General features: G+C 43.4%; 3 protein-coding genes across 3 annotated transcripts in view; 1 reads left to right on the top strand and 2 right to left on the bottom strand.

The window, feature by feature from the left end:
• LOC130369716 (calsequestrin-2-like) lies at positions 1-16,149 on the top strand. Its single transcript, XM_056575214.1, has 2 exons — positions 1-152; positions 15,540-16,149. Exons 1-2 carry the CDS (start codon positions 90-92, stop codon positions 15,753-15,755), a joined length of 279 nt encoding a protein of 92 aa, XP_056431189.1. The 5' UTR covers positions 1-89; the 3' UTR covers positions 15,756-16,149.
• LOC130369713 (E3 ubiquitin-protein ligase TRIM21-like) lies at positions 593-8,783 on the bottom strand. The gene is made up of 7 exons (XM_056575212.1): positions 8,722-8,783; positions 3,822-4,416; positions 3,155-3,250; positions 2,609-2,842; positions 2,342-2,489; positions 2,230-2,256; positions 593-1,632 (listed from the first exon to the last, which is right to left on the bottom strand). The coding sequence occupies exons 1-7, from the start codon at positions 8,769-8,771 to the stop codon at positions 1,103-1,105; spliced, it is 1,680 nt and encodes a 559-aa protein (XP_056431187.1). The 5' UTR covers positions 8,772-8,783; the 3' UTR covers positions 593-1,102.
• Positions 15,711-26,450, bottom strand: part of LOC130369714 (E3 ubiquitin-protein ligase TRIM21-like) — a 15,036-nt gene continuing 4,296 nt past the window's right edge. Inside the window, exons 2-7 of the mRNA XM_056575213.1 lie at positions 19,567-20,017; positions 18,898-18,993; positions 18,355-18,588; positions 18,088-18,235; positions 17,976-18,002; positions 15,711-17,479 (exon numbers count right to left, since the gene is read on the bottom strand). Coding sequence (XP_056431188.1) covers positions 16,905-17,479; positions 17,976-18,002; positions 18,088-18,235; positions 18,355-18,588; positions 18,898-18,993; positions 19,567-20,017 — 1,531 coding nt within the window. The 3' untranslated portion in view covers positions 15,711-16,904. The remainder of the gene's footprint in view (positions 17,480-17,975; positions 18,003-18,087; positions 18,236-18,354; positions 18,589-18,897; positions 18,994-19,566; positions 20,018-26,450) is intronic.

Genomic DNA, 26,450 nt, shown 5'->3' on the forward strand with positions numbered 1-26,450 from the left:
TGTAGGATCAGGGCTGTTCTGCATTGTACTCAAGTGTGCTCCTGAAGCTTTATTGGTTGGTTTCTCACTCACAGGCCGACAGTGTGTGGATGGAAATGGACGACCAGGACGACATGCCCACAGCTGATGAACTGGAACAGTGGGTCGAGGATGTGCTGTCCGGTAAAATAGACCCAGATATGGATGATGATGATGATGACGATGACGATGACGACGATGACGACGATGACGACGACGATTACGACGATGACGACGATGATGAGGATGATGACGACGATGTTGTCTAAATGTTCACCATCTCAAATTTCTAAATTGCCAATCCTGTCGTTTGTGTGGCCTCACAACAAGAGAAACAATAGTGACTTTCGATAGCACACTGTTTTTGTCGTGTATATAGCTGGGTATTTTAAGGGACACTGGAAAATCGGTAAATCGGTATATAAAGCTCTTTTAATGTGGCTGATGTGATAGAAGCTCAACAAATGATGCACAATCAATGATATTAATTTTATTAAAGAAATTCAAAAAGAAAACTGACTAGAAGTATACAAAAAAAAAGAAAAAAAAAAAGTCACATTTGATGTATGTTAGACATAGAAAACTGCATTAGGTGAATGAGTGCATCAGGAATGTATATTGAACAAAGTTATACAATCCCTATCCCAACAATAAGACATTAAGTCATTATGAAGCTATTAAGAACCTAGACCTTGCTTGACCACAAGGGTTGATGTAGAATAACATTTCCAATATGATTAAATGCCTTTACCCACCACTGCTTATGACCAGGAACCCCAAAAATATAATAAGCACCGCATTCCCATCACCATTACAAAGGTGGTGGTTATTTCTCTATGGATATTTTTCATCGTTACACTGTTCCAGGTTTCGGTCTTCAAACATAATAATGAAACTCATCTTTATATATTTTGCATTGAATATGAATATTTGCATTGAAAATTAACGTCCCGCCACCATAATAATCCCCAACTGCTACCAATGGGTGGAGTCACAGTTTGAAACCCACCCATGCGTTTTTTCTATGTTTACTTATACAGTATATTTGGTATACACTAGCATAGTAATCATTCCAGAGCTGGTCCTACACCGCAGTGATGACCAGAGGCCGGCTTTCCTCCAACTCATTATGGGGACTGAAATAGGGGCGGAGCTCGCCACTGAATACGCACGCCGTGAACGAGAATATGTGCGAGGAGGACGTCAGGTCGTAGAAGGACACAAGGCCCTCCTCGTAATCCAGGAAGACGCCTACCATCTTGGGCTTGGCTATGAGGGCCAGCTTCTTGGGCGGGGCTGTCATTGCCGCGTAGCCCTCACCATCGTAATGTGTTAGCACCCAGTAGTTGGCGTCGGGCTCGAACACAAGCCTCCCTATCCGTTGAGAGGTCGACGTCGTTACACCTAGATCCCAACCCAACTTGTCGCCGACCTCAACCTGCCAGTAGGCCTTGCCGGATGTCAGTCGGTTCCGGCCGAGGACGGATGAGTACAAGTCGAACCTTTGAGCACCCATGGGTACTACCTGAAGCCCGCCGCCATCTTGTACCTCCTTGCCGTCAGCGGATATGATTAAGCGTGGGTGAGCGGTGTTGGGGTCTAGCTTCACGTCCACTGCAAAATAAAATATTTTTGGGGGGTTTAATTCTTCCGCAATTAATTTTAGAAGCAAAACCTCATTGTTGCAACAACAATGTACGTGCACAATTAAAACTGCGTCAAGGATATCACAAAAAGTCACAGGATTATTTCCTTTGTGGTCCTTTTCGTAGTTGGAATTAGTTGGTAAAGTGGAAATATCTGTTACATGGCAATTTAGGTGATGTTTCTTTATTGATATACGTTTTAAATAGGTTTATACTCTGACCGCCATCACTGATCTGACAGCTGAGAATGTTTCTTCAGTTAACAAGAGTCATTTATGTCTTTCTCGCAGAAAAAATATATTCTAGTTCCCGTTCCCACTTCACAGGAGAGAGATCCGAGACTCAACACGCAAAAAGACAGAATAAAATAAAGATGATAAGAACGATGCCAAGAAAAAAGAGGACAGGATTCATGACTTGGTGATGAGGGAGGGGAATGTTAACTGCAAAAATGGACAGGAAGTTAGCCAAAACGACATCAATTCTAACATGCTTTTAATTCTTGAATTGAAAAATAACCCAACTTACTAAATTGGAGTAGAATAATACAGAAAGGTCAAATTACCTGCAAACCTCACGATCCTCTGCAGTTCTATGTAGGGAAATCAGAAGAATTAAATTAACTTAAATTAAGTTATTTATCTTCTTATAGGCTAATCTTCCAACCACTTTCTTACCGATTGGAGTCAATAACTCCAGTTTGTCGAGAATTTCATCCATCAGGTTTTTTATGATACTTCGGAAGGTGCCGAAGGAGGTGGACGCATCAAGTGCTATCTCTGTTAGGTTGTTCTCCTCTTCTAGGACCTGGGTGGATGGAAAATTCTAAAGGAGTAGAAAATAACAAGTGAAATAATTCAGTCATTCACTTTACTGTAACGGTTTAATCAGAGACAATGGCTGACACCGAATGATCTATATTTATACAAAATTGCCTCTGTCACCTGTAGGAAGTAAATAGGATCCTCTGTGTCAGAAATGCGCATCAGGTCCGAGATGTTCGTCTGCAGTTCCCCTATCTCGTTGTTGAGCTGCTCCGTCATTTCCTTGGCCTGCGTCTCCACCGCCTGACTCCTCTCGTCCATGGGCAGGAGAGCATGTATTTTGGCATTCTCCACGTAGGAAATGAGGGATGATAGAATGCCGTCGATATCCGTCCTCTCGCTACGTAAGTGATCCTGAAAGAAACACAAAGGAAGGACCGTGATTATTATTTGGATGATTTATTTTGTTCATTATTCATGCCAGTAGCATTTGCAACTTACTAGAACCACAACAACATACTTCAGATCAGAACATGTCATACTTTGTTGTTTGCCTGTTTTAATCGGATGAAAGCGATTTATACATGACTGACAACAACTGAAGCCTCTGTATTATTTCTTTTTTTTTTTACTTTTCAAAAGGAAGCAACACCATCTCAAGTCTGCCTCAACAATTGTAAATTCAATCCCAAGATCTCTCCTTAAAAAATACATAACTTTCCTCACCTGGGAAACACTGATCGAGGAAAGGATTTCCTGCAGCCTGTTTTCCAGTATCACAATCCTCCCCTGAAACTCTCCCTCGAGGTCGTTCAGCTGGCCCTTCAGGGAGAAAGAAGAACATCTCAATTTTGACTCCCATATAAAGCCCGAGTATAACATCACTTTTCACTCAATACTGATAGTGGTCATCAACAGCTTTCAAGGTCAATGTTGTACCGAACCAATTTGCATTGTGTATTATTTAAAGTGGGATTTCTGTTTCGTTCTCTTTGGGCGACACCTTTGGCGATATGCGGTAACTTTCCCGAGGGTTACAATTAGCGTAGCTACCAACCAGCTCATAACATTCATAACACTGCAAACCTGTGGGCCATAGGCTCCATCTCTGTGTTGCCTGATTTGGTGGAAGAAAGTCACTGATCAGACACTCTCAAACCATCTTAGATTGCGGGTAAGTCAAGCGGCTGGGGTGTTTGACTCCAAGCAGAAAGATACTGGCTTTGATCCCCAATTCCCATAGTCCACCTGTCAGCAACTTAGAGCCAGATGTCCTAACCCCCATCTACTCCTCAATGGCATATCTCTGAAAGTCACGATAGATAAAAGCGACTCATGACTGCAAAATGACAACATTAAAACTCAAACATGTGAGATCTTTCAAAACCCTCACCCTTCTCTCCTCCCACACCGTCTCCACGGAAACAACCTCCTGCCCCTCCACCACACAGAGGACGCAGATGCAGGAGCCGCTGTTGCGGCAGTAGAGCTCCAGGGGCCGCCCGTGATCCGGGCAGGCCCTGTCGTCCAGGTTCTCCACAGGCGGCACCATCCTGTGGCCCCTCAGGCGGGGCTTACTGTCGTGGCCCTCGAGGTGGGCCCGGCAGTACGACATCAGACACACCAGGCACGACTTCAGGGCCCTGCGGGCCCCGGGCCCAATACAGACGTCGCAGACCACCTCTCGGGGCCTCCCGGCGGACCCCTCGGCCAACAGCCGGGCCTGTTGCAGGTCCTCCAGGAGTCCCTCCAGCACGACGTTGACCTCGGGGATGCGGCTGAAGTGCTGCTTGCAGGTCGGGCAACTGTTGTCGATGGCGTTGCAGTTCAGGCAGGCCTTGCAGAAGGAGTGGCCGCAGCAGATGGTGACGGGATCCGAGAACAGGTCATTGCAGATGGGGCAGCTCAGGTGCCTCTCTACGGGCAGGCTCAGGCCCGAGGGCTGCGCGGAACGGGCCGGGTCCGGGATGGGGCGCCGAGACATGAGGCTATGCCGAGAATATATGTATGGTTACTACTATGAATGACGATATTAGATGTGATAACACCACAACACGGTGCTTTGGTGAACTATGTTCATAATTCTAATGTAATGAATACACCGAATATAATGCTCGTAGCGATAGGCTTATAGCAATGGTTATAGTGATGCAGCCAAAATAAACCGATTCAGATTCAGGTTTGCGTAATCAACAAGGAATTTTACTTCGGTTAACCCTTTGCTCACATACACTGTTAAGTTTAAGTGACAGTATAACAATACAATATAATATACTAATTTGCAAAAACGAATATACAATAACAATATAATAGAAAGAAACAATATAAGGGAAGAAATGGTGCAATATCAGTGCAGTCAATATACGCTCAGAGAATTAAGATTTCAATATAAATATAAATACAATACTAATAAATAAAATAAATAAATAAATCTTAAAAAAAAATACGTTTAAAAAAAAATATTTTTTAAAAACTGGTTCTTAAAACGCCTACAGGCCATTCAAGACATCAACACAATACATTACACACGACCTCAATGACCCATCCTATCTACTATGTATAACCTACAACAGAGCTTATTTGACGGTTACCTATAACTAGCACAAAGATAAAGTGACAGTGAACCCATTGTTTCAGCTGCAATTCGAACATTGAAATAAATTCAAAATGCGCTTTGGTTTGAGTTCGAAGAAGGAGGGGGGCGTGTTATCCCCATGGTTACGACCAACGCCAACGTACCGACGTTATAGGCCTACTGTTTTACTAAACTTACTGGGCTGGGTTGCACCAACTTGGCGTTAGCCTGGTCTTAACTACGCCTGGTCGTAACTTGGCATAGTAATGTTAGAAGCAAAGGGGCAGAGTAGAAATGTTTATATTTTTTAAAAGTTATTTTAGACTACCTCGATGCATTGCTATCCCACATTGTCCCACCCAAACGGGGTCTTTGTCCCACATCTGGTGAATTTGTGATCTGGTCACCCAAGTTGTGAATATTGTTTTAATTATGTTTATATGTTTTAAATAGGTCGACACATCAAACAGATCTCTCCTACAGTCTCAAAACTACTCAATTAGCTCCTTGTCATTTGATGATGTTCAATGCATTGCTTCTGTCAAAAAGAACAATTCCCGTCTAAATGCCTGCTCGTTGTAAACCAGACAACACAAATACATATTTTAATTAGGCCTACATTCGTTTGCATTTTTTATTGTTATGCATTAACACAATTGATGGATGACAATGAATTAAATAATTCATTATTTATTTCGGTGTAGCATGTCAAGTAAAATAGTAAATAGCTGTCGGCACGAGATATCTATGGAGGTAGATTTGTGTCTTTATTATGCAATCAAGCAGAATAGGTTTGAGAGCAAAACTTTCCACACTGCAATCAAAAAATAGATTTGAGAGCAAAACTATCGACACTGCAATCAAAAGAAGTTTTATTGCAAGTAAAATAAATGTAATAAAAAAATTATGAATGGGAATCCAAAAGATTTGTTTGCAAATCCAAAAGTTTTGTTTGCAAATCCAAAAGTTTTGTTTGCGAATCCAAAAGTTTTGCTTGCGAATCCAAACGTTTTTCTTGCGAATCCAAAAGCTTTGCTTGCTGTTGAGCTGAATCTCGTGGGCGGGACCTACGCCGAAAGATGTAAGACATGTCTCTATTGGCCAGTCTTGATCGGAGTGACAGCTTGGCAACATCCACAGTTAGTAACGAGAGATCGTTGAACACAAATAGTCCTGTTAACTAGTAGCTACATGCACAACGTCATGCAGGCTAATAGTCAGCCTGGGCACGTAACGTACCTATGACTAGGTAATTGAGCTAAGCTAGCAGCTACAGGCTGACAAAATAATGTGTATTTTTTAACCCATTACAACATCCACAGATCGTTAAACAAAAGCAATCTACATGCACCAGTTCAAACACAACATTCTTGCCATTACTATGACGGAAGACATACCTCCGCATTGATTTTCTGTCCTCTCAACTCCCGAGTCCCGCTCTGTCTCATCGTGGACTTCAAAACTCCCTCTCTTGTTACTAACGCCCCGTGCCCACTACCTCCGTCCGTTGACTGATCCCCATTGACTTTGAATGGGGACGGACGCGCAATGCATTGTGGATCCGTCCGTTCCGTTGGAGCCTTCGGCTCAGTCAAAAAGTTGAAAAATGTTCAACTTTTTCGGCAGCGACGGATCCGTCATCCAATCAGATCGCGTATGCAAATGTAAGCACTGTGACGCGACTCGGGCTCTGACGATACAGCCAATCAAATCGGTTCGCCGCTGATCTCAAAGTCAATGGAGATCAGTCAACTGACGGAGGTAGTGGGCACGGGGCATAACCCTACATGCCCACTACCTCCGTCCGTTGACTGATGTGGGAAGGCGTGGCTGACTGATGGGGGAGTAGTCTTTGCAGAGGCATCCGTCAGCCAATCAAATCGCTTCGCCGGGTTCTTCCCGCTACTTCCTGCTTGTTGCGATGCAAGATGACCCGCTTTCCCGCTTTCCAGTATCGTCAGAGCCCGAGTCGCGTCACAGTGCTTAAATTTGCATACGCGATCTGATTGGATGACGGATCCGTCGCTGCCGAAAAAGTTGAAGATTTTTCAACTTTTTGACTGAGCCATGACTGAGCCGACGGCTCCAATGGAACGGAAGGATCCACAATGCATTGCGCGTCCGTCCCCATTGAAAGTCAATGGGGATCAGTCGACGGACGCATGTAGTGGGCACGGGGCGTAACTGTGGATGTTGCCAAGCTGTCACTCCGATCGAGACTGGCCAATAGAGACGTGTCTTACATCTTTCGCAAGCAAAGCTTTTGGATTCACAAGCAAAAAATTTTGGATTCGCAAGCAAAACTTTTGGATTCGCAAACAAAACTTTTGGATTCGCAAACAAAACTTTTGGATTCGCTAACAAAACTTTTGGATTTGGAAACAAAACTTTTGGATTCACCATTAATAATTTTTTATTTTACTTTTCTTGATTGCAGTGTCGATAGTTTTGCACTCATATCTATTTTTTGATTGCCGTTTGGAAAGATTTGCTCTCAAACCTATTCTGTTTGATTGCATAATAAAAACACAAATCTACCTCCATAGATATCCTAGCAACGCGGTGATATAAGCATACAATGGAACATTCACATTGCTAAGATCGGGCGTAGTTAAGACCAGTTGGTGCAACCGGCCTGTTAAGTAAACATTAGGCCTATAACAATACCATATAATATAGGCCTACTAATTTGCAAAAAATAATATACAATAACAATATAAGAGGAATAAACAATATAAGGGCAGAAATGGTGCAATAACAGTGAAGTCAATATACGGTCAGAGATTTAAGATTTCAATATAAATATAATTACAAAAACTATTTTTTTTTCTTAAGAATGCTTTGTGAATCCGGCCCCAGGTTCTTAAAACGCCTATTTGCATTGGCCTTTCATACAATATAATTGAACGACTGCATTACCCTCTATTATGTAGAGCTTATTAGTTACTAACACGCACAAAGTTGAAGTGACGGTGAACCCATGGTTTCAGCCTTGAAATATTAAATTCATATTGCGCTTTGCTTTGAGTTTCAGGAAGGAGTGGGGCGTGGTATCCCCATGGTTACGACCAACGCCGACGTGACAACCTTATAATAAGCGATGTTGTAGACCTATATGAAATCCGCCCCACATTGTATCTTTATACTATCGGTGACCGGGAAGCCTCAACCTCACTCGGACGCGGACGTGTTGTTATACTAGGTAAAGGCTACTTCTATCATGGTCTACTAAGTTGACTAGGTTACACCTGGGTTCGCAGCATAGAGACACTTTACCATTGTGTATGGGGAGAACGGCAAAACGTCTTTTTACCCATTTCTTTCTTAATTCGGGTCTTCTTCCAGTAACAGTCAAAAAAGTGCCATAGCTTGCTATGATGACGATATGAGCCATTACGACGTTAACAAATAAAACTGTCTCTTTGAATCAGTTTGACAGCGGAGTGCACACCAGGTCGTCTTTACCTTTTCATCTCAATTGCAGTTATTCAGACCTCGACCAATTGTCACAGATTTTTATAAAAAACAACCTCAATTTAGCAGACCTGTCAATATAAATTGTGTTTATTCTCTAATGGTAGCCTAATGCTGATGATTTGCATTTCTAAAGTTTAAACTTTACAGAATTAAAGATGTACCCTTATTTGGCCACAACCGCAGTACAAATGCAGTAGGCCCTATATAAGTAACAATATTACTTAATATAGCGAACGATTACCTTTCATTCGCCCTTGGGTTATCCCCGTGATGATCTCCCATGGTGTCCATTGTCTCTCTCCCTTTTCATCGGCAGTGCACTACAGGTACACAGGGACTCTTCCCTTTATAGGCCACAGTAAACACCTTTGGTTTCATTTCTGCAAATGCTCTTCCCAGACATAACTTTTGTCTCCTCCTCATCAGATGCGTCAGGCCCGATGGAACGATGGGAGGTCGATGGCCTCACGCATCATTTGTTTATTATTTGCCTTATAAAATGTAAGCGTGTAGAGTGTAGAGCTTGCAGAGCAGGTTAGACCTAACCTGCCTTTATCACATCAATAGGTTTAGAAAGCTATAAATGATCGTTATCACACCAATGACTGTAGGACTGTGCACCCTAACAATTATGTGGTGAAATTTGCGGACGATACCGTGCTCCTGAGCCTTCTACACAAGGATATGGACCCCTCTGTGTACCAGGATGAGATAGACCTATTTATTAAGTGGTGTGACACCAACCATCTCATTCTAAATGTGACCAAAACACAGGAAATGGTTTTGGATCCGAGGCAAGTGACTGACCATGAGCCAGTGGTCATCAAAAATCAGAAAATCAGCCGGGTATCCTCATACAAGTATTTAGGGGTTCATATTGATAATCTTCTCTGCTGGAAGACACATATTGAAAACCTGTGCAATAGACTGCAACAGAGGCTATATTTTTTGCGAAGATTACGATTGTACGGCGTAAGCAGCCACATCATGATGATTTTCTACCGTGCCATTGTAGAGAGCATCCTTAGATATGGGATCTCCTCATGGTTTGGCAACCTAACCGTTAAGCTGAAAAGCAAACTGGCCGGCATGCACAAAACAGCAATGAAAATCGTAGGGAGGAAAGAATATGAGCCTATACAGAGCATATATGAGCAGGCAGTTAGGAAAAAAGCAAAGAAAATTATTTCCAACTCCCAACACCCACTCTTCCCTGAATATGAAACCCTTCCATCAGGGAGAAGACTCCGTGTGCCGCTATGCAAATCAAACCGCCTTAAATTATCATTTGTTCCAGCCTCCATTAAGCTGATGAACAATTTGCAATGGAATGATGTGCAATAAATAGGTTAGCACTTTAGCACATAGTACTTTAGCACATAGCACTTTAGCACATAGCACTTTAGCACATAGCACTTTAGAACTAAGCACTCTAGCACATAGCACTTTATCCATAAGTTCTAGTGCAATAAACACTTGCACTTGATCCCCATACTGTCGATTTCTATGTAATACAGCAAGGTGCAGTTTAAGTCTATCAAGCCCCATGTTCTCGATGTTAAAATGTTGGTTTGTCTGATTGTGTTTGTGTCTGTGGTCGTGTTTTTGTTCTGTTGTACTCTTGTGTATGTTAAGAAAGCAATGATGCACTGTGCCCAAGACAAATTTCCCCACGGGGACAATAAAGTTGAACCTTGACCTTGACCTTGACACCAGATCCCTTATCTTCTTTATATATTTTTCACTTTGTACTTACTATATTATTCAAACATAAATGTGTGGAAAACAAAATAGAAATAATTCTACAGATACATCATCAACATTTTACGACATAAAACATAGTTTTGAACTAGGGTTGATCACAACTATATCAGCTAAACAAATTAGCTCCCTCCTCATCTTTGTCATTTCCTCGTATTTACGGTAAAATATAAGAGGAATAAACAATATAAGGGAAGAAATGGTGCAATAACAGTGAAGTCAATATACGGTCAGAGATTTAAGATTTCAATATAAATATAATTACAAAAACTATTTTTTTTCTTAAGAATGCTTTGTGAATCCGTCCCCAGGTTCTTAAAACGCCTATTTGCATAGGCCTTTCATACAATATAATTGAACGACTGCATTACCCTCTATTATGTGGAGCTTATTAGTTACTAACACGCACAAAGTTGAAGTGACGGTGAACCCATGGTTTCAGCTTTGAAATATTAAATTCATATTGCGCTTTGGTTTGAGTTTCAGGAAGGAGTGGGGCGTGGTATCCCCATGGTTACGACCAACGCCGAGGTGACAACCTTATAATAAGCGATGTTGTAGACCTAGCCTATATGAAATCCGCCCCACATTGTATCTTTATTCTATCGGTGACCGGGAAGCCTCAACCTCACTCGGACGCGGACGTGTTGTTATACTAGGTAAAGGCTACTTGTATCATGGTCTACTAAGTTTACTAAGTATTATTATAGGTTACACCTGGGTTCGCAGCATAGAGACACTTTACCATAGTGTATGGGGAGAACGGCAAAACGTCTTTTTACCCATTTCTTACTACAGGTACACAGGGACTCTTCCCTTTATAGGCCACAGTAAACGCCTTTAGTTTCATTTCTGCAAATGCTCTTCCCAGACATAACTTTTGTCTCCTCCTGATCAGATGCGTCAGGCCTGATGGAACGATGGGAGGTCGATGGCCTCACGCATCATTTGTTTATTATTTGCCTTACAAATGTAAGCGTGTAGAGTGTAGAGCTTGCAGAGCAGGTTAGACCTAACATGCCTTTATCACATCAATGGGTTTAGAAAGCTATAAATGATCGTTATCACACCAGATCCCTTATCTTCTTTATATATTTTTCACTTTGTACTTACTATATTATTCAAACATAAATGTGTGGAAAACAAAATAGAAATAATTCTACAGATACATCATCAACATTTTACGACATAAAACATAGTTTTGAACCAGGGTTGATCACAACTATATCAGCTAAACAAATTAGCTCCCTCCTCATCTTTGTCATTTCCTCGTATTTACGGTGAACACTTCTGTAGAAATTTCTGGAAAGAGAAAGAGGAAATGAGTAACCATCCTCAGTAGGTCTGTAATTATAAACAATTGGTATATCTTGGAAGTGGAAAGTGAAGGATTTAAGCAGACCAGTAAAAAACTCAGAGGATCTGCCATTTGAGAAAGTTCCTCCAAGTCCGTCTTTCTCTGCTGGAGGTCCAGGGTTTCCTGCTCCTGGTCTCTGAGTAGACCCTCGGCCTCGCCAAGACCCCCGGCCTCCTCCAGACCCTTCGCCTCGACCAGATCACCTCCAGGTCTGCGGGTGGGGAGCGTCAGCGACCTCCTGGTGTTCTCGGCGCGTAATGTTCTCTCCTGAATCGCTCGCGTGAGTTTAAACAGCTGTTTATTTAGCTTAGCCTAAAGAGAGAGGCGCAGATTGAGACGAGGGAAAACGTATATTAAACAGTTACAGATGTGAAGTGAATGTTTCTCCATCACACTGTAATTACGATTACGAAAGAATTTGAACAAAAGCTCGAGAGCTACAGCACAGAACCTGTAATTTGTAATTTCTGTGAATACCTTCGCCCGGGCCGCCTCCTTTGAAAGCGGTACGATGCGGTGGTCCCGGTGGTCCGTGTCGACGCACATCGTGCAACTACACGTCCGGTCAATGCGGCAAAAGCGGTCCACGCTCCTCCCGTGGTGCCGGCACGGCCCCTCGGAGTTCTTCAGGGCGCTGACCAGTCGGTGGCGCCGCAGCGCGGCTTCGAGGTAGTGCGGCTCCAGGTGCAGCGGGCAGTACGACGCCAGGCACACCAAACACGACATGGCCGCCGCCGTAGCGCGTCCGCCGGCCGGACACGCGTCGCAGGGGTCCTCGCCGGCCTCTAAAGGCTCCGGCGGGCGGCCCTCCACGGGAGGAAGAGGGTGGTCCGGCGGTGGTGGTTTGAGGTCGGCTCTGGTGGGGAAGAGTGCCTTGCACAAGGGGCACTGGCAGCAGCCAGTGATCCTCCAGTACTCTCCGATGCAGGCCAGGCAGGATGCGTGGTGGCAGGGGAGGCTGACGGGCCGGGTGAGTCCCCTCAGACAGATGCAGCAGTCAGGGACCCCCGACATACCTAGGGAGAGTCCCATCAAGGTCAGAGATTGAGAGAGGCTGTTAAAGAGCACGGTGGAGAGAGAGAGAGAGAGAGAGAGAGAGAGAGAGAGAGAGAGAGAGGGAGGGAGGGAGGGAGGGAGGGAGGGAGGGAGGGAGGGAGAGGGAGAGAGAGAAACTTGGTGATAGCGCGAGAACGACCATTGTCAGTTCCTGGTTGTGGGTGGATATGGAATATAGTGTGTGTGTTTATGTGTGTCTGTGTTAGGGTTACGGTTAGGGTTAGGTGAGAGAGAGAGGTGCAACCTAGGGAAAGACAATGAGTGAAAAGTGTTTCGTCCCTACGAGTCAACACTAGGCAGGTCCCTAACCACAGCCACTTTCATGGTCACCGTCATGGTTAACGCCATGGCAGACATGGCGACCATGTGTGTATTGTACTCCATGCATCAGACACAGAAACACAAAGACAGAGAGAGAAAGAGAGAGAGAGAGCGAGAGAGAGAGAGGGAAAGAGAGAGAGAGAGAGACAGCAAAAGAGAAAGAGAGCAAGAGGGAAAGAACGAGGAAGGAAGAAAGAGAGAGACAGAGGTGCAACTTAGGGAAAGACAATGATTGAAAAGTGTTTCCTCCCTACGAGTCAACACTTGGCAGGTCCCTAACCACAGCCACTTTCATGGTCACCGTCATGGTTACCGCCATGGCAGACATTTACATTTACATTTAGGGAATTTAGCAGACGCATTTATCCAAAGCGACGACTTATGACAAAAGAATTACATTTGTCATAAGAAGTGCATCAATATATCGCTGTTGTGTACAGAAAGGATGTTCATAGAACCAAGTGCAAGCACCACGATAGCTAGGTCAATCAATTCCCCGTGTTACATCCATGATAGCAGCTACTGCAGTTGCTACACAGTTAAGTACTACAATACAATACTATACAATACAATACAATACAGTGTACAATTTAAACACATTTGTGTATAAATTGCTACACAGTTTAGTACTACAATACAATACAATACAATACAATACAATACAATACAATACAATACAGTGTACAATGGTGGTCAGAAGTGGGAAGGTGGTTATGCAGAGTCGAGGTGGACTCTGAACAGGTGAGTCTTGAGTCTTTTCCGGAAGATAGTGAGCGACTCTGCGGTCCTGAGAACGGCAGGGAGCTCGTTCCACCACTGAGGTCCCAAAACCGAGAAAAGTTGTGACTTTGCTGAACGGCCTTTGCTAGCTCTTAGCAATGGCGGTTCCAGACGTCCAGCTGAGGTAGTTGAGCGGAGGGATCGAGTTGGGGTGTGTGGCTTTAGCAATGCTTGGAGGTAGGCAGGGGCAGTTCCATCGACTGCCTTGTATGCCAGTACAATCGTCTTAAATTTGATGCGAGCTACTACAGGGAGCCAGTGGAGGTCCCGGAAGAGGGGGGTCACATGGGAGAACTTCGTTAGGTTGAACACGAGGCGCGCTACCGCATTCTAGATGCGCTGCAAAGGTTTAATCGCAGAGGCAGGAAGTCCAGCCAGGAGTGAGTTGCAGTAGTCGAGGCGGGAGATGACCAGTGATTGGACAAGAAGCTGAGCTGCTTCCCTTGTGAGGAAGGGCCGGATTCTGCGGATGTTGTAAAGTGCAAATCTGCAGGATCGGGCGACCGCAGTGATGTTTGCAGTGCTTCTGGCAGTTGGAGAGGGAGATACAGTGATGCAGACATGGCGACCATGTGTGTAGTGTACTCCATGCATCAGACACAGAAACACAAAGACAGAGAGAGAGAGAGAGAGAGAGAGGCTTTGATGGGGAAAGAGCGAGAAGGCAAGGGAGAGCAACGCAGCAGTCTTGGACCTTGTTTCGGATTCTAAGGAGTCCTGGTGTTGTCATTAAGCCATTATTGTCAAAACTATGACATTTCCAGGACTCCTGAGATTTCTGGATACCATAGGCTGCCGTACCCTCTGGACACACACTTCACCTCATCGTGGTGACATGGGTAGATCATTTATCGCCGGTAAAACTTTACACCTGTTTGACACCTCACAATTTGGTCGTTGCCTGATTAAAAACTTTTCATGAGTAAATGGTTTATGACAGCAAACAGGTATTCTTGATGACACAGACAAACAGACACACACGCACACACTAATTAGGTGGTAATGAGGTCACCTGTTGCGGCTCGTGAACAGTTTGACCTCTGTCTGCTGGTGCTCACGCGTAAAACCATCTAATGTCTCCAAGGTTATGTCATCTTGATATTATTTTAGTAATTTAAGCAGAAATTGGTTGGCACGGTTATGTGTGACTAATTAAAAATATGCTCCTCTGTTCTCCAGCTTATGGAGCAACTACGGTTCATATTCCATTGTTCGGTTCTTGGATTCTTTTATATCTGTTCACTAGTAGAAGTTGGGGTACCAGTAGATATTTCTTTAAGTCTAAGTTTGTTTGATTATCAGAAACTTTTTAGCACCCTGCAGAAATCACAAAGGAAAATAATAGTACTATTTGTAGTATTTGCTATATCCGGGCCTGCGTGCGGGCCTGTGTGCGGGCCTGGACACATGCTTGTTTACGGACTTACTGCTGACGCTGGCTTGTTCCCGGCCCAACACACGACGGGATGACAGATTTCCAGTTCGGAATTGGATGGCCAGATTCCCACTTTTCCCGTCCTTACCTGTTCCCAGAGCTTAAACGGGGGCAAGTCAGGTCGTGTCCATTTTATTTAGCTCTCTAATGCAGTTCATACATGATGTTACCCCCCCTCCCCCAAAATGAATCTATTTGATAAGACTTGGGTAAAGATTAACTCATTGGCTGAGCTCTAAGGTATAGAGGTGTTTGATGTGAGCGAGTCCCCAAATGTAGGATCAGGGCTGTTCTGCATTGTACTCAAGTGTGCTCCTCAAGCTTTATTGGTTGGTTTCTCCGCTCACAGGCCGACAGTGTGTGGATGGAAATGGACGACCAGGACGACATGCCCACAGCTGCTGCACTGGAACAGTGGGTTGAGGATGTGCTGTCCGGTAAAATAGACCCAGATATGGATGATGATGATGATGATGACGATGATGATGATGATGATGATGATGATGATGATGATGATGATGATGATGATGATGACGATGACGATGATGATGACGTTGTTGTCTAAATGTTCACCATCTCAAATTTCTAAATTGCCAATCCTCTCGTTTGTGTGGCCTCACAACAAGAGAAACAATAGTGACTTTCGATAGCACACTGTTTTTGTCGTGTAGCTGGATATTTTAAGGGACACTGGAAAATCGGTAACTTCTACCGCTAAAGTGTCGGGTTAAAATGTACCCACACGTTTATGCCCTTTGTTCGTTTTCTACATCAATCCAACTGGCCTATGATTACAAGCTAAGTTCAGTCGAAGAACCCACATCAACTCTATAACTTAATTTAGTCCAATTCGGTTAACCAACACATCATTCACGACCAGATGGAGTGAGAAGATACAAAGTACAGTAATATTTTCTAAACATAGCTGGACATGGTCTTAAATTAAGTAGGAGACCACTCGAAACAATTGCAGAATACATTGCTGTTTGTTTTCAGAACAACATTTTACTTAGATAAAAAAATATTTAAAAATCTACTGATGTCGTTTCTTGCATGATTCGAGTGTTATATGTTTAAAAGCCAATATATAAAGCTCTTTTAATGTGGCTGATGTGATACAAGCTTAACAAACGATGTACAATCAATGATATTTATTTTATCAAGGAAATTCCCAAAAAACAGATTTACTATAAACTTAAAGAATGAAGTATAGTCACATTTGATGCACGTTAGACATAGAAAACGTCATTAGGTGAATAAGTGCATCAGGAATGTATATTGAACAAAGTTTTACAATCCCTATCCCAACAATAAGACATTAAGTCATTATGAAGCTATTAAGAACCTAGACCTTGCTTGACCACAAGGGTTGATGTAGAATAACATTTCCAATATGATTAAATGCCTTTACCCACCACTGCTTATGACCCGGAACCCCAAAAATATAATAAGCACCGCATTCCCATTACCATTACAAAGGTGGTGGTTATTTCTCTATGGATATTTTTCATCGTTACACTGTTCCAGGATTTTTCATCGTCAAACTGTTCCAGGTTTCAGTCTTCAAACATAATAATGAAACTCATCTTTATATATTTTGCATTGAATATGAATATTTGCATTGAAAATGAACGTCCCGCCACCATAATAATCCCCCACTGCTACCAATGGGTGGAGACACAGTTTGAAACCCCCCCATGTGTATTTTCTATGTTTACACAGGATATTTGGTATACACTACCATGGTAATCATTCCAGAGCTGGCCGCAGTGATGACCAGAGGCCGGCTTTCCTCCAACTCATTATGGGGACTGAAATAGGGGCGGAGCTCGCCACTGAATACGCACGCCGTGAACGAGAATATGTGCGAGGAGGACGTCAGGTCGTAGAAGGACACAAGGCCCTCCTCGTAATCCAGGAAGACGCCTACCGTCTTGGGCTTGGCTATGAGGGCCAGCTTTTTGGGCGGGGCCGTCATTGCCACGTAGCCGTCACCATCGTAATGCGCTATCACCCAGTAGTTGGCGTCGGGCTTGAACACAAGCTCGCCTTTCCGTTGAGAGGTCGACGTCGTTACGCCTAGATCCCAACCCAACTTGTCGCCGACCTCAACCTGCCAGTAGGCCTTGCTGGATGTCAGTCGGTTCCGGCCGAGGACGGATGAGTACAAGTCGAACCTTTGAGCACCCATGGGTACTACTTGAAGCCCACCGCCATCTTGTACCTCCTTGCCGTCAGCAGATATGATTAAGCGTGGGTGAGCGGTGCTGGGGTCTAGCTTCACGTCCACTGCAAAATAAAATATTTTTGGGGGGTTTAATTCTTCCGCCATTAATTTTAGAAGCAAAACCTCATTGTTGCAACAACAATGTACGTACACAATTAAAACTGCGCCAAGGATATCACAAAAAGTCACAGGATTATTTCCTTTGTGGTCCTTTTCGTAGTCGGAATTAGTTGGTAAAGTGGAAAGATCTGTTATATGGCAATTTAGGTGATGTTTCTTTATCTTTATCTAGTTCCCGTTCCCACTTCACCGAGTAGGAGAGAGAGATCCGCGACTCAACACGCAAAAAGACAGAATAAAATAAAGATGATAAGAACGATGCCAAGAAAAAAGAGGACAGGAGTTATGACGTGGTGATGAGGGAGGGGAATGTTAACTGCAAAAATGGACAGGAAGTTAGCCAAAACGACATCAATGCTAACATGCTTTTAATTCTTGAATTAAAAAAAAACCCAACTTACTAAATTGGCGAAGAATAATACAGAAAGGTAAAATTACCTGCAAACTTCACGATCCTCTGCAGTTCTATGGAGGGAAATCAGAAGAATTAAATTAACTTAAAATAAGTTATTTATCTTCTTATAGGCTAATCTTCCAACCACTTTCTTACCGATTGGAGTCAATAACTCCAGTTTGTCGAGAATTTCATCCATCAGGTTTTTTATGATACTTCGGAAGGTGCCGAAGGAGGTGGATGCATCGAGTGCTATCTCTGTTAGGTTGTTCTCCTCTTCTAGGACCTTGGTGGATGGAAAATTCTAAAGGAGTAGAAAAAAACAAGTGAAATAATTCAGTCATTTACTTGACTGTAACGGTTTAATCAGAGAAAATGGCTGACACCGAATGATCTATATTTATACAAAATTGCCTCTGTCACCTGTAGGAAGTCAATATGATCCTCTATGTCAGAAATGCGCCTCAGGTCCGAGATGTTCCTCTTCAGTTCCCCTATCTCGTTGTTGAGCTGCTCCGTCAATTCCTCGGCCTGCCTCTCCACCGCCTGACTCCTCTCGTCCATGGGCAGGAGAGCATGTATTTTGGCGTTCTCCACGTAGGAAATTAGAGATGACAGAAAGCCGTCTATATCCGTACTCTCGCTGCGTAAGTGATCCTGAAAGAAACACAAAGGAAGGACCGTGATTATTATTTGGATGATTTATTTTGTTCATTAATCATGCCAGTAGCATTTGCAACTTTCTAGAACCACAACAACATACTTCAGATCAGAAAATGTCATACTTTGTTGTTTGCCTGTTTTAATTGGATGAAAGCGATTTATACATGACTGACAACAATTGAAGCCTCTGTATTATTATTTATTTTTTACGTTTAAAAGGTAGCAACACTATCTGAAGTCTGCCTCAACAATTGTACATTCCATCCCAAGATCTCTCCTTTAAAAAGACATAACTTTCCTCACCTGGGAAACCTTGATCGAGGAACGGATTTCCTTCAGCTTGTTTTCCCGTCTCGCAATCCTCCCCTGAAACTCTCCCTCGAGGTAGTTCAGCTGGCTCTTCAGGGAGAAAGAAGAACATCTCAATTTTGACTCCCATATAAAGCCGGAGTCTAACATCACTTTTCACTCAATTACTGATATTGGTCATCAACAGCTTTCAAGGTCAATGTTGTACCGAACCAATTTGCAATGTGTATTATTTAAACCCTAACCCTCTGTTTCGTTCTCTTTGGGCGACACGTTTGGTGATATGCAGTAACGTTCCCGAGGGTTACAATTAGCGTTGCCACTGACCTGCTCATAACATTCATAACACTGCAAATCTGTGGGCCATAGGCTCCATCTCTGTGTTGCCAGATTTGGTGGAAGAAAGTCACTGATCAGACACTCTCAAACCATCTTAGATTGCGGGTAAGTCAAGCGGCTGGGCTGTTTGACTCCAAGCAGAAAGATACTGGCTTTGATCCCCAATTTCCATAGTCCACCTGTCCGCAACTTAGAGCCAGATGTCCTAACCCCTATCTACTCCTCAATGGCATATCTCTGAAAGTCACGATAGATAAAAGCGACTCATGACTGCAAAATGACAACATTAAAACTCAAACATGTGAGATCTTCCAAAACCCTCACCCTTTTCTCCTCCCACTCCGTCTCCACGGAAACAACCTCCAGCCCCTCCTCCACACAGAGCACGCAGATGCAGCGGCCGCTGTCGCGGCAGTAGAGCTCCAGGGGCCGCCCGTGCACCGGGCAGGCCCTGTCGTCCAGGTTCTCCACAGGCGGCACCATCCTGTGGCCCCTCAGGCGGTTCCTACTGTCGTGGCCCTCGAGGTGGGCCCGGCAGTACGACACCAGACACACCAGGCACGACTTCAGGGCCCTGCGGGCCCCGGGCCCAATACAGACGTCGCAGACCACCTCTCGGGGCCTCCCGGCGGACCCCTCGGCCATTTGGCCCCAGGCCTCCTGCCGGGCCTGGTGCAGGTCCTGCATGAGTCCCTTCTGCATGAGGCACTCCTGCAGGAATCCCACCTTCCGGAGGCAATCCTGCAGGACGGTGTCGCTGACATCGGGGATGCGGCTGAATTAAAAATGTAAAAATGAATTAAAAAAATATGTTTTAAAAAAAAATATTTTTTAAAAACCGGTTCTTAAAACGCCTACAGGCCATTCATGACGTCAACACAATATATTAGTAAGTAAGTAAGTAAGTAAGTTTTATTTATAGAGCACATATACACACAGCATACACTGACCAAAGTGCTGTACAATAAGATAAAAATAATAATGATAATTAAAAATAACAATAATAATAATTATAATTATAATAATAAATAAAGATAAAAAAGTGAATAAAATACAACAACACAACAATATATAGAGGTCATAGTAATACAAAGGGGGAACATTCATTTCCAGGGCATACCACACAGACATGAACAGGAGGTAGGCTAAAAGGTCAAGGGGCAAGGAAGGCCATGGAGTAGAGGTGGGTTTTTAGCCTAGATTTGAAGGCAGAAATGGAGGGGGCGGATCTAATGTCCAGGGGGAGCTGGTTCCACAGACGTGGAGCAGCAATGGCAAAGGCTCTATCACCTCTCTGCTTGAGCCGTGAGTGTGGCACAAACAGAAGCCCTTTGTTAGAGGATCTGAGGGACCTTTGGGCAGAGTGGGGCTGAACAAGCTCAGTGATATAGGCCGGGGCCAGCCCATTGAGTGCCTTATAAACAAATAAAACAATTTTAAATTGGATCCTAAAAATAACTGGGAGCCAGTGTAAGGAGGCCAGAATGGGTGTGATGTGCTCGTGCCTCCTGGTGCCAGTTAAAAGACGCGCAGCTGCATTTTGGACCAGCTGCAGACGTCTGAGTGAGGATTGGGGGAGGCCAAGGTAGAGGGAATTGCAATAATCCAGCCGTGAAGTAATAAAGGCATGGATAACTATCTCAAGGTCGTTGTGGGATAGGAAGGATTTGAGGCGGGAGATCACTCTGAGCTGGTAAAAACTATTTTTGACTACAGTGCTGATCTGTTTGTCAAGACAAAGTTCAGAGTCGAGGATGACACCAAGGTTTCTGGCATGGGGTTTGACAAGAGGCGTGAGGTGACCTAAGTTTGACAGTGCAGTGTGTCTTGCCTTGGAGGGACCAAAAATGATGACTTCAGTCTTGTCACCATTTAGCTGGAGGAAGTTGTTAGCCATCCAGTTTCTGATGTCTTCAAGACAGACCAGGAGAGATTGGATGGAGTCCCTAGATTTTAAGGGCAAGTACAGCTGCGAATCATCGGCATAGAGGTGAAAAGAGATCTTATGCTTTCTAATAATGTCACCCAGTGGGAGCATATACAGGCTGAAAAGCATGGGACCCAGTATGGACCCCTGGGGGACCCCATATGAGACAGGGGCGGATGACGATGAGAACTGACCAATAGAGACAGAGAAAGTCCTATGTTTAAGGTAAGAGCTGAACCAGAGTAGTGCAGTCTCCCTAATGCCCACCTGCTGGTCCAGGCGAGTGAGGAGGATGTTGTGATCGACAGTATCAAAAGCAGCACTGAGGTCAAGTAGTATTAAGATGGCATTATCACCAGAGTCGAGAGTGAGGAGGAGATCATTGGTTACTTTGAGCAGGGCTGTTTCGGTGCTGTGAAGGGATCTAAAACCTGATTGAAGAGGTTCAAGTATGTTGTGGGTGGTCAGAAAGGGAGTCAACTGAGAGAGAACAGCTTTTTCTAGGACTTTGGAGATAAACGGAAGCTTAGAGATGGGACGGTAATTTTTCAGGCATTTAGCATCAAGGTTGTGTTTCTTTAACAGGGGTTGGACAACCGCATGTTTAAAACATGAGGGGACAGTGCCAAATGTAAGGCATGAGTTAAGAATTATTTGAATTGAAGGGCCAACTGCATCAAAAACATCCTTAATGATAGAGGAGGGAATGGCATCATGGGGGAATGCAGTGGGTTTCATGTGCAATACTAATTCCTGCAGTTCAGAGAGAGAAATGGGCTGAAATTGGTTAAAAATAACTGGTGTACCAAAGTAATCAGGTGGAGTGTTATATTTATATATATATAGTTATATATATGATATTACGCACGACATCAATGACCCACCCTACCTACTATGTATAACCTAAAATAGAGCTTATTCAACGGTTACCTATAACTAGCACAAAGATAAAGTGACAGTGAACCCATTGTTTCAGCTGCAATTCGAACATTGAAATAAATTCAAAATGTTCTTTGTTGGTTTGAGTTCCAAGACAGAGGGGGGCGTGTTATCCCCATGGTTACGACCAACACCAACGTACAGACGTTATAGGCCTAGTGTTTTACTAAACTTACTGGGCTGGATTGCACCAACTTGGCGTTAGCCTGGTCTTAACTACGCCTGGTCGTAACTTGGCGTTCTAAGTCCGACCTAACCGTTACGCCGGTTGCACCAAATGGGCTGAGCGTTCTTTTCACTCTGACCAGGCGTAAATCCTACGCCTGTTCAGGGGCAGGCGTAGAGTTGAAATTCCAGGCTGTTTCTATAGCAACTGCATCCAATCCGATGCAGCACTACCACCATCCTTGTAACTGCTCATTGCGCTTCGCTTCTATGCAAACGGGTTATTTCAAAGCACAGCCGGCGATATGATCAGTGTTCACAGATCGGCCGCCTGTCGGGTTATCCGGAGGGTTTCACTGCACATAAATAGCTGCGTGCACCGTTCTGCACAACATCTGCATCTCCAAGAGAATCCCTCTCCCCAGACACCATAAGCCACCGGCAGTCCCCGAGGAAGGCGTGCGTCCAGCCAGAGCAATTGAAGATATCGCTGGCTGATTTGTCCGTTCTCAATTTATTAATCAGTTGTGAATAGGGTGACCACTGATGTCTCGCTTTGTGCGGGACAGTCACGCTTTACCATTACTTTTTACACGTCCCGCAAATTGAGACGTTGTCCCGCATTGTTATTGACAGTCAGACTCGATTATTTATTTATTTTTGAAATGCGTCTTTTATGATCTGGCATTTATCAAATAGCTGTGTGCGGAGATAGCAGTGAGGGCTGTCATCAGGGTGCGGGTCGCGCTGTTCGATCATGTCAATCAAACTAAGACGCAGACGCCGGTTAAGGGCGAATGGGAAACTATCTATCCCTGGGTGAAACCAGTGCAAGGCGAGTCTGGTAACGTTTTGTGTGAAGTTTGCTTGAGTCATTTTTCCATTTCACACGGAGGTGTATACGAGGTTAAACGACACAAAGAATGCGGGACTCACAAAAAACGTTATTATTTGATGTAGTGCATATTGCCTAATTGTATACACAGCTGTGCCTTTAGTTGAAATTGTCCAGTAAAAGCAGATAATTATCAAATGCATTTCTTTTGTGTAATTAATCTATGTGACTCTGAGCTGTGTGAGTTTTATTTTGTTCAGATAATCAGCCTATGTACTCCATGCAACCTAATCCAGTGCATGTTCTACTCGAATAGGCCTATGTGGTTCAGTATATTGGTCGACTAGAGCTGAGTTGTGCTGGGGTTAGGTTGTTTGCTCCCTGTTGTTGGAGAAAAGGCACATGAAAGTACAATGCTTGAAATAACAATGGTAGCCTTGACTGTCTGTTCTGTTTGATTGTCAGTTGTGTTAACTTGAGGCGCTGTGAAATAGCATGAAAGATCCATGCCTTGCCTACTATGTTTTCTCACGTGAGAGAACTTGGGAAAGTTCAATTTAAATAAGATATTTTTGCTAAGTTTGTATTTGCAGGCTGTTATGTGATAGGGCGAGCCGGGTCGATTGAAACACGGGACGATTGAAACACAGCGATTGACTCGAAAACTATGGAACCAGTTTCCTGCCATAATTCAAACCTGAAAAAAAAAGTTTCAAAGGCTTGTAAGTCTTGGTTTGAAAACTCAACACCTTGTAAAAAAGGTTTTGCAACACTGAAAAAAGAGATTATAACCTGAAAAATATCAAACAAAAATTCGAACATCTTTAAACATGATTTTGTGTTCTATTTTATCTTCTTCATCATTTTCACCAACACATTTTCAAAGTTCAAACAATTTCTCCAGCGCATTTGCAGAGTTTCAAATCTGGCACTGTTCTGACAGTGTATTTCATTGTTCCCGGTTTTGAAACCTTGTAAATGGGATTCTGCAAACAGGTGTTCATACATTGAGAAATAAGTTTTGAAAGGTTGTATATTTAGTTTTAAAAACTTGTAAAGGTGTACGTTTACGCCATTGCAACGTATTTTTTCAGAACTGACTTTTCAGCATTGACTTTTCAGAGATTTGACCACACAGGCGCAAGCTTTGAGTCTCGTGAATATTGGCAGTGTTCTGTCGCGCATATGTTTTGAAACTCCTGACAGTCAAGTCTGAAGAAAAAAAAAACGTTCCTGTGGGCGGGACCATTTAGCTTTAAACCTATTGGTTGCTCTCGGCTGACGTACATTCCAATCACATTCTTGTCATCGGCAGAGCACTGTCAATTAGTGGTGGATTCAATGATTTGTTTCCGTGACCCAGTTCGCGTGATTCAGTTCGCCACGAGGAGTCGTTCGAGAATCGTTCAGTCGAGTTTCCGGTTGCCCTAACTCCACTGAGTCTGATTGACTCAGCTGAGAACCGTGCAATGGGGTCCATTCCATGATACGATTTACCGCTACCGGAAACCAGGCTGAACGAACATACGATTCGTGAACGACTCCTCCCAGTTCAGTCGAGTTTCCGGCGAATCGATTCACCGGAAACTCGATTGAACGTGGAGGAGTCGTTAGCGATTCAGCCTTGTTTCCGGTAACGGTGAATCGCATCATGGAATGCACGCCATTGCACGGTTCTCAGTTGAGTCAGTCGGACGAACGAGCCAACACTACTGTCAATCACACACAGCCCGGTGAACGGCACGTGTACATCCTTCGTCCCTCCCTTATCCCCATGCGGGTGTTGGCGGATGGAGGGTCTGGGCGGTGGACTGCGACGGCATGATAGTTGTCTGACCCCTTGGAATGTACTGACGTACATTCCAATCACATTCTTTTCATCGGCAGAGCACTGTCAATCACGCACAGCCCGGTGAACAGCACATGTGATTAGAATGTACGTCAGCCGAGAGCAACCAATAGGTTATGAGCTAAATGGTCCCGCCCACAGGAACGTTTTTTTTTTCTTCAGATTTGACTGTCAGGAGTTTCAAAACTAGTGTGCGACAGAACAATGCCAATATTCACGTGACTCAAAGCTTGCGCCTGTGTGGTCAAATCTCTGAAAAGTCAGTGCTGAAAAGTCAGTTCTCAAAAAAATACTTGGCAATGGCGTAAACGTACACCTATACAAGTTTTTAAAACTAAATATTCAACCTTTCAAAACGTATTTCTCAATGCATGAACACATGTATTGAATGGGATCAGAATCCCATTTACAAGGTTTCAAAACGGGGAAACAATGAAATACACTGTCAGAACAGTGCCAGATTTGAAACTCTGCAAATGCGCTGGTGAAATTGTTTGAACTTTGAAAATGTGTTGGTGAAAATGATGAAGAAGATAAAATAGAACACAAAATCATTTTTACAGATGTTTGAATTTTTGTTAGAATTTTCTTTCTTTTTTCAGTGTTGCAAAACCTTTTTTACAAGGTGTTGAGTTTTCAAACCCAGACTTACAAGCCTTTGAAACTTTTTTTTTCAGGTTTGAATTATGGCAGGAAACTGGCTCCATAGAAAACCACGTCAAACTTTCACTTCAAATTTCGTTCAAATGTTATCCCCCGAACCTGTTTTCGAGAGCGCAAAGTAAAATCCTTCCTGCGGTAGTTTTTTTGTAATAAATAGTTGTGTTTTTTTGTTTCATGCCATAATAATATGACTATACAGATGAATTAGTACTTAACTCTGTGGTAAAGTGTGCAATGTCAGAGATTTGAAGTTTAGAGGTAAAAAAGTGTCAGTAGACGCGGGCGGGACGATTGAAACACTTGATTCAAACGCAGCACGAGTCATGTTATCCGGTTGACGTGGTCGTTTTTGTTTAAAATAAATATAAGGATGTTCAACTGTGTATCCCTAAACATGACTAATGAGAGGGAAATAAGTATATTTGATGCAAATGTAGTCGTCCTAAAGAAGAAAGGTGAGTTTTAATCGAAATGTGCATTTTGACAATTACGCACAATTACGCACGGGCCAAAAATATATTTTAACCTATTTATATTATGCGGAATTATGTGAAATTTCAGCAATGACGAGTACACTAGTATGTTGTCCGATATGTTGCATAAAAACAATAGTGAGGTCAATAGTTTCTTTTTAAAATATGCTGTTTCATTCGTCCCGCATGTGTGTTTCAAACGTCCCGACTAGGCGGGGCGTTTGAAACAGATGTCAACTTGCGTTCAAAGTTAAAAAACAGCTCGATCATCCAACATATGTATGAAATTACACTTCTAACTAAGCGAACACACATGTGAGTTGTTGATCACATGTTGTAACGTCATCTTTGAAAAAG

This window comes from Gadus chalcogrammus, chromosome 17 (assembly GCF_026213295.1).
Source record: "Gadus chalcogrammus isolate NIFS_2021 chromosome 17, NIFS_Gcha_1.0, whole genome shotgun sequence".
Taxonomy (NCBI): domain Eukaryota; kingdom Metazoa; phylum Chordata; class Actinopteri; order Gadiformes; family Gadidae; genus Gadus; species Gadus chalcogrammus.

Excerpts from the sequence above, each read along its gene's own strand:
- LOC130369716 (XM_056575214.1), top strand. The coding sequence starts at position 90 with ATGGAAATGGACGACCAGGACGACATGCCCACAGCTGATGAACTGGAA. Across the intron at positions 153-15,539 it reads TGGAACAGTGGGTCGAGGAT|GCCGACAGTGTGTGGATGGA; the intron begins GTGCTGTCCGGT and ends CTCCGCTCACAG.
- LOC130369713 (XM_056575212.1), bottom strand. The coding sequence starts at position 8,771 with ATGGACACCATGGGAGATCATCACGGGGATAACCCAAGGGCGAATGAA. Across the intron at positions 3,251-3,821 it reads CGGTGTGGGAGGAGAGAAGG|GGCCAGCTGAACGACCTCGA; the intron begins GTGAGGGTTTTG and ends TTCTCCCTGAAG. Across the intron at positions 2,257-2,341 it reads GGAGTTATTGACTCCAATCG|AACTGCAGAGGATCGTGAGG; the intron begins GTAAGAAAGTGG and ends TTCCCTACATAG.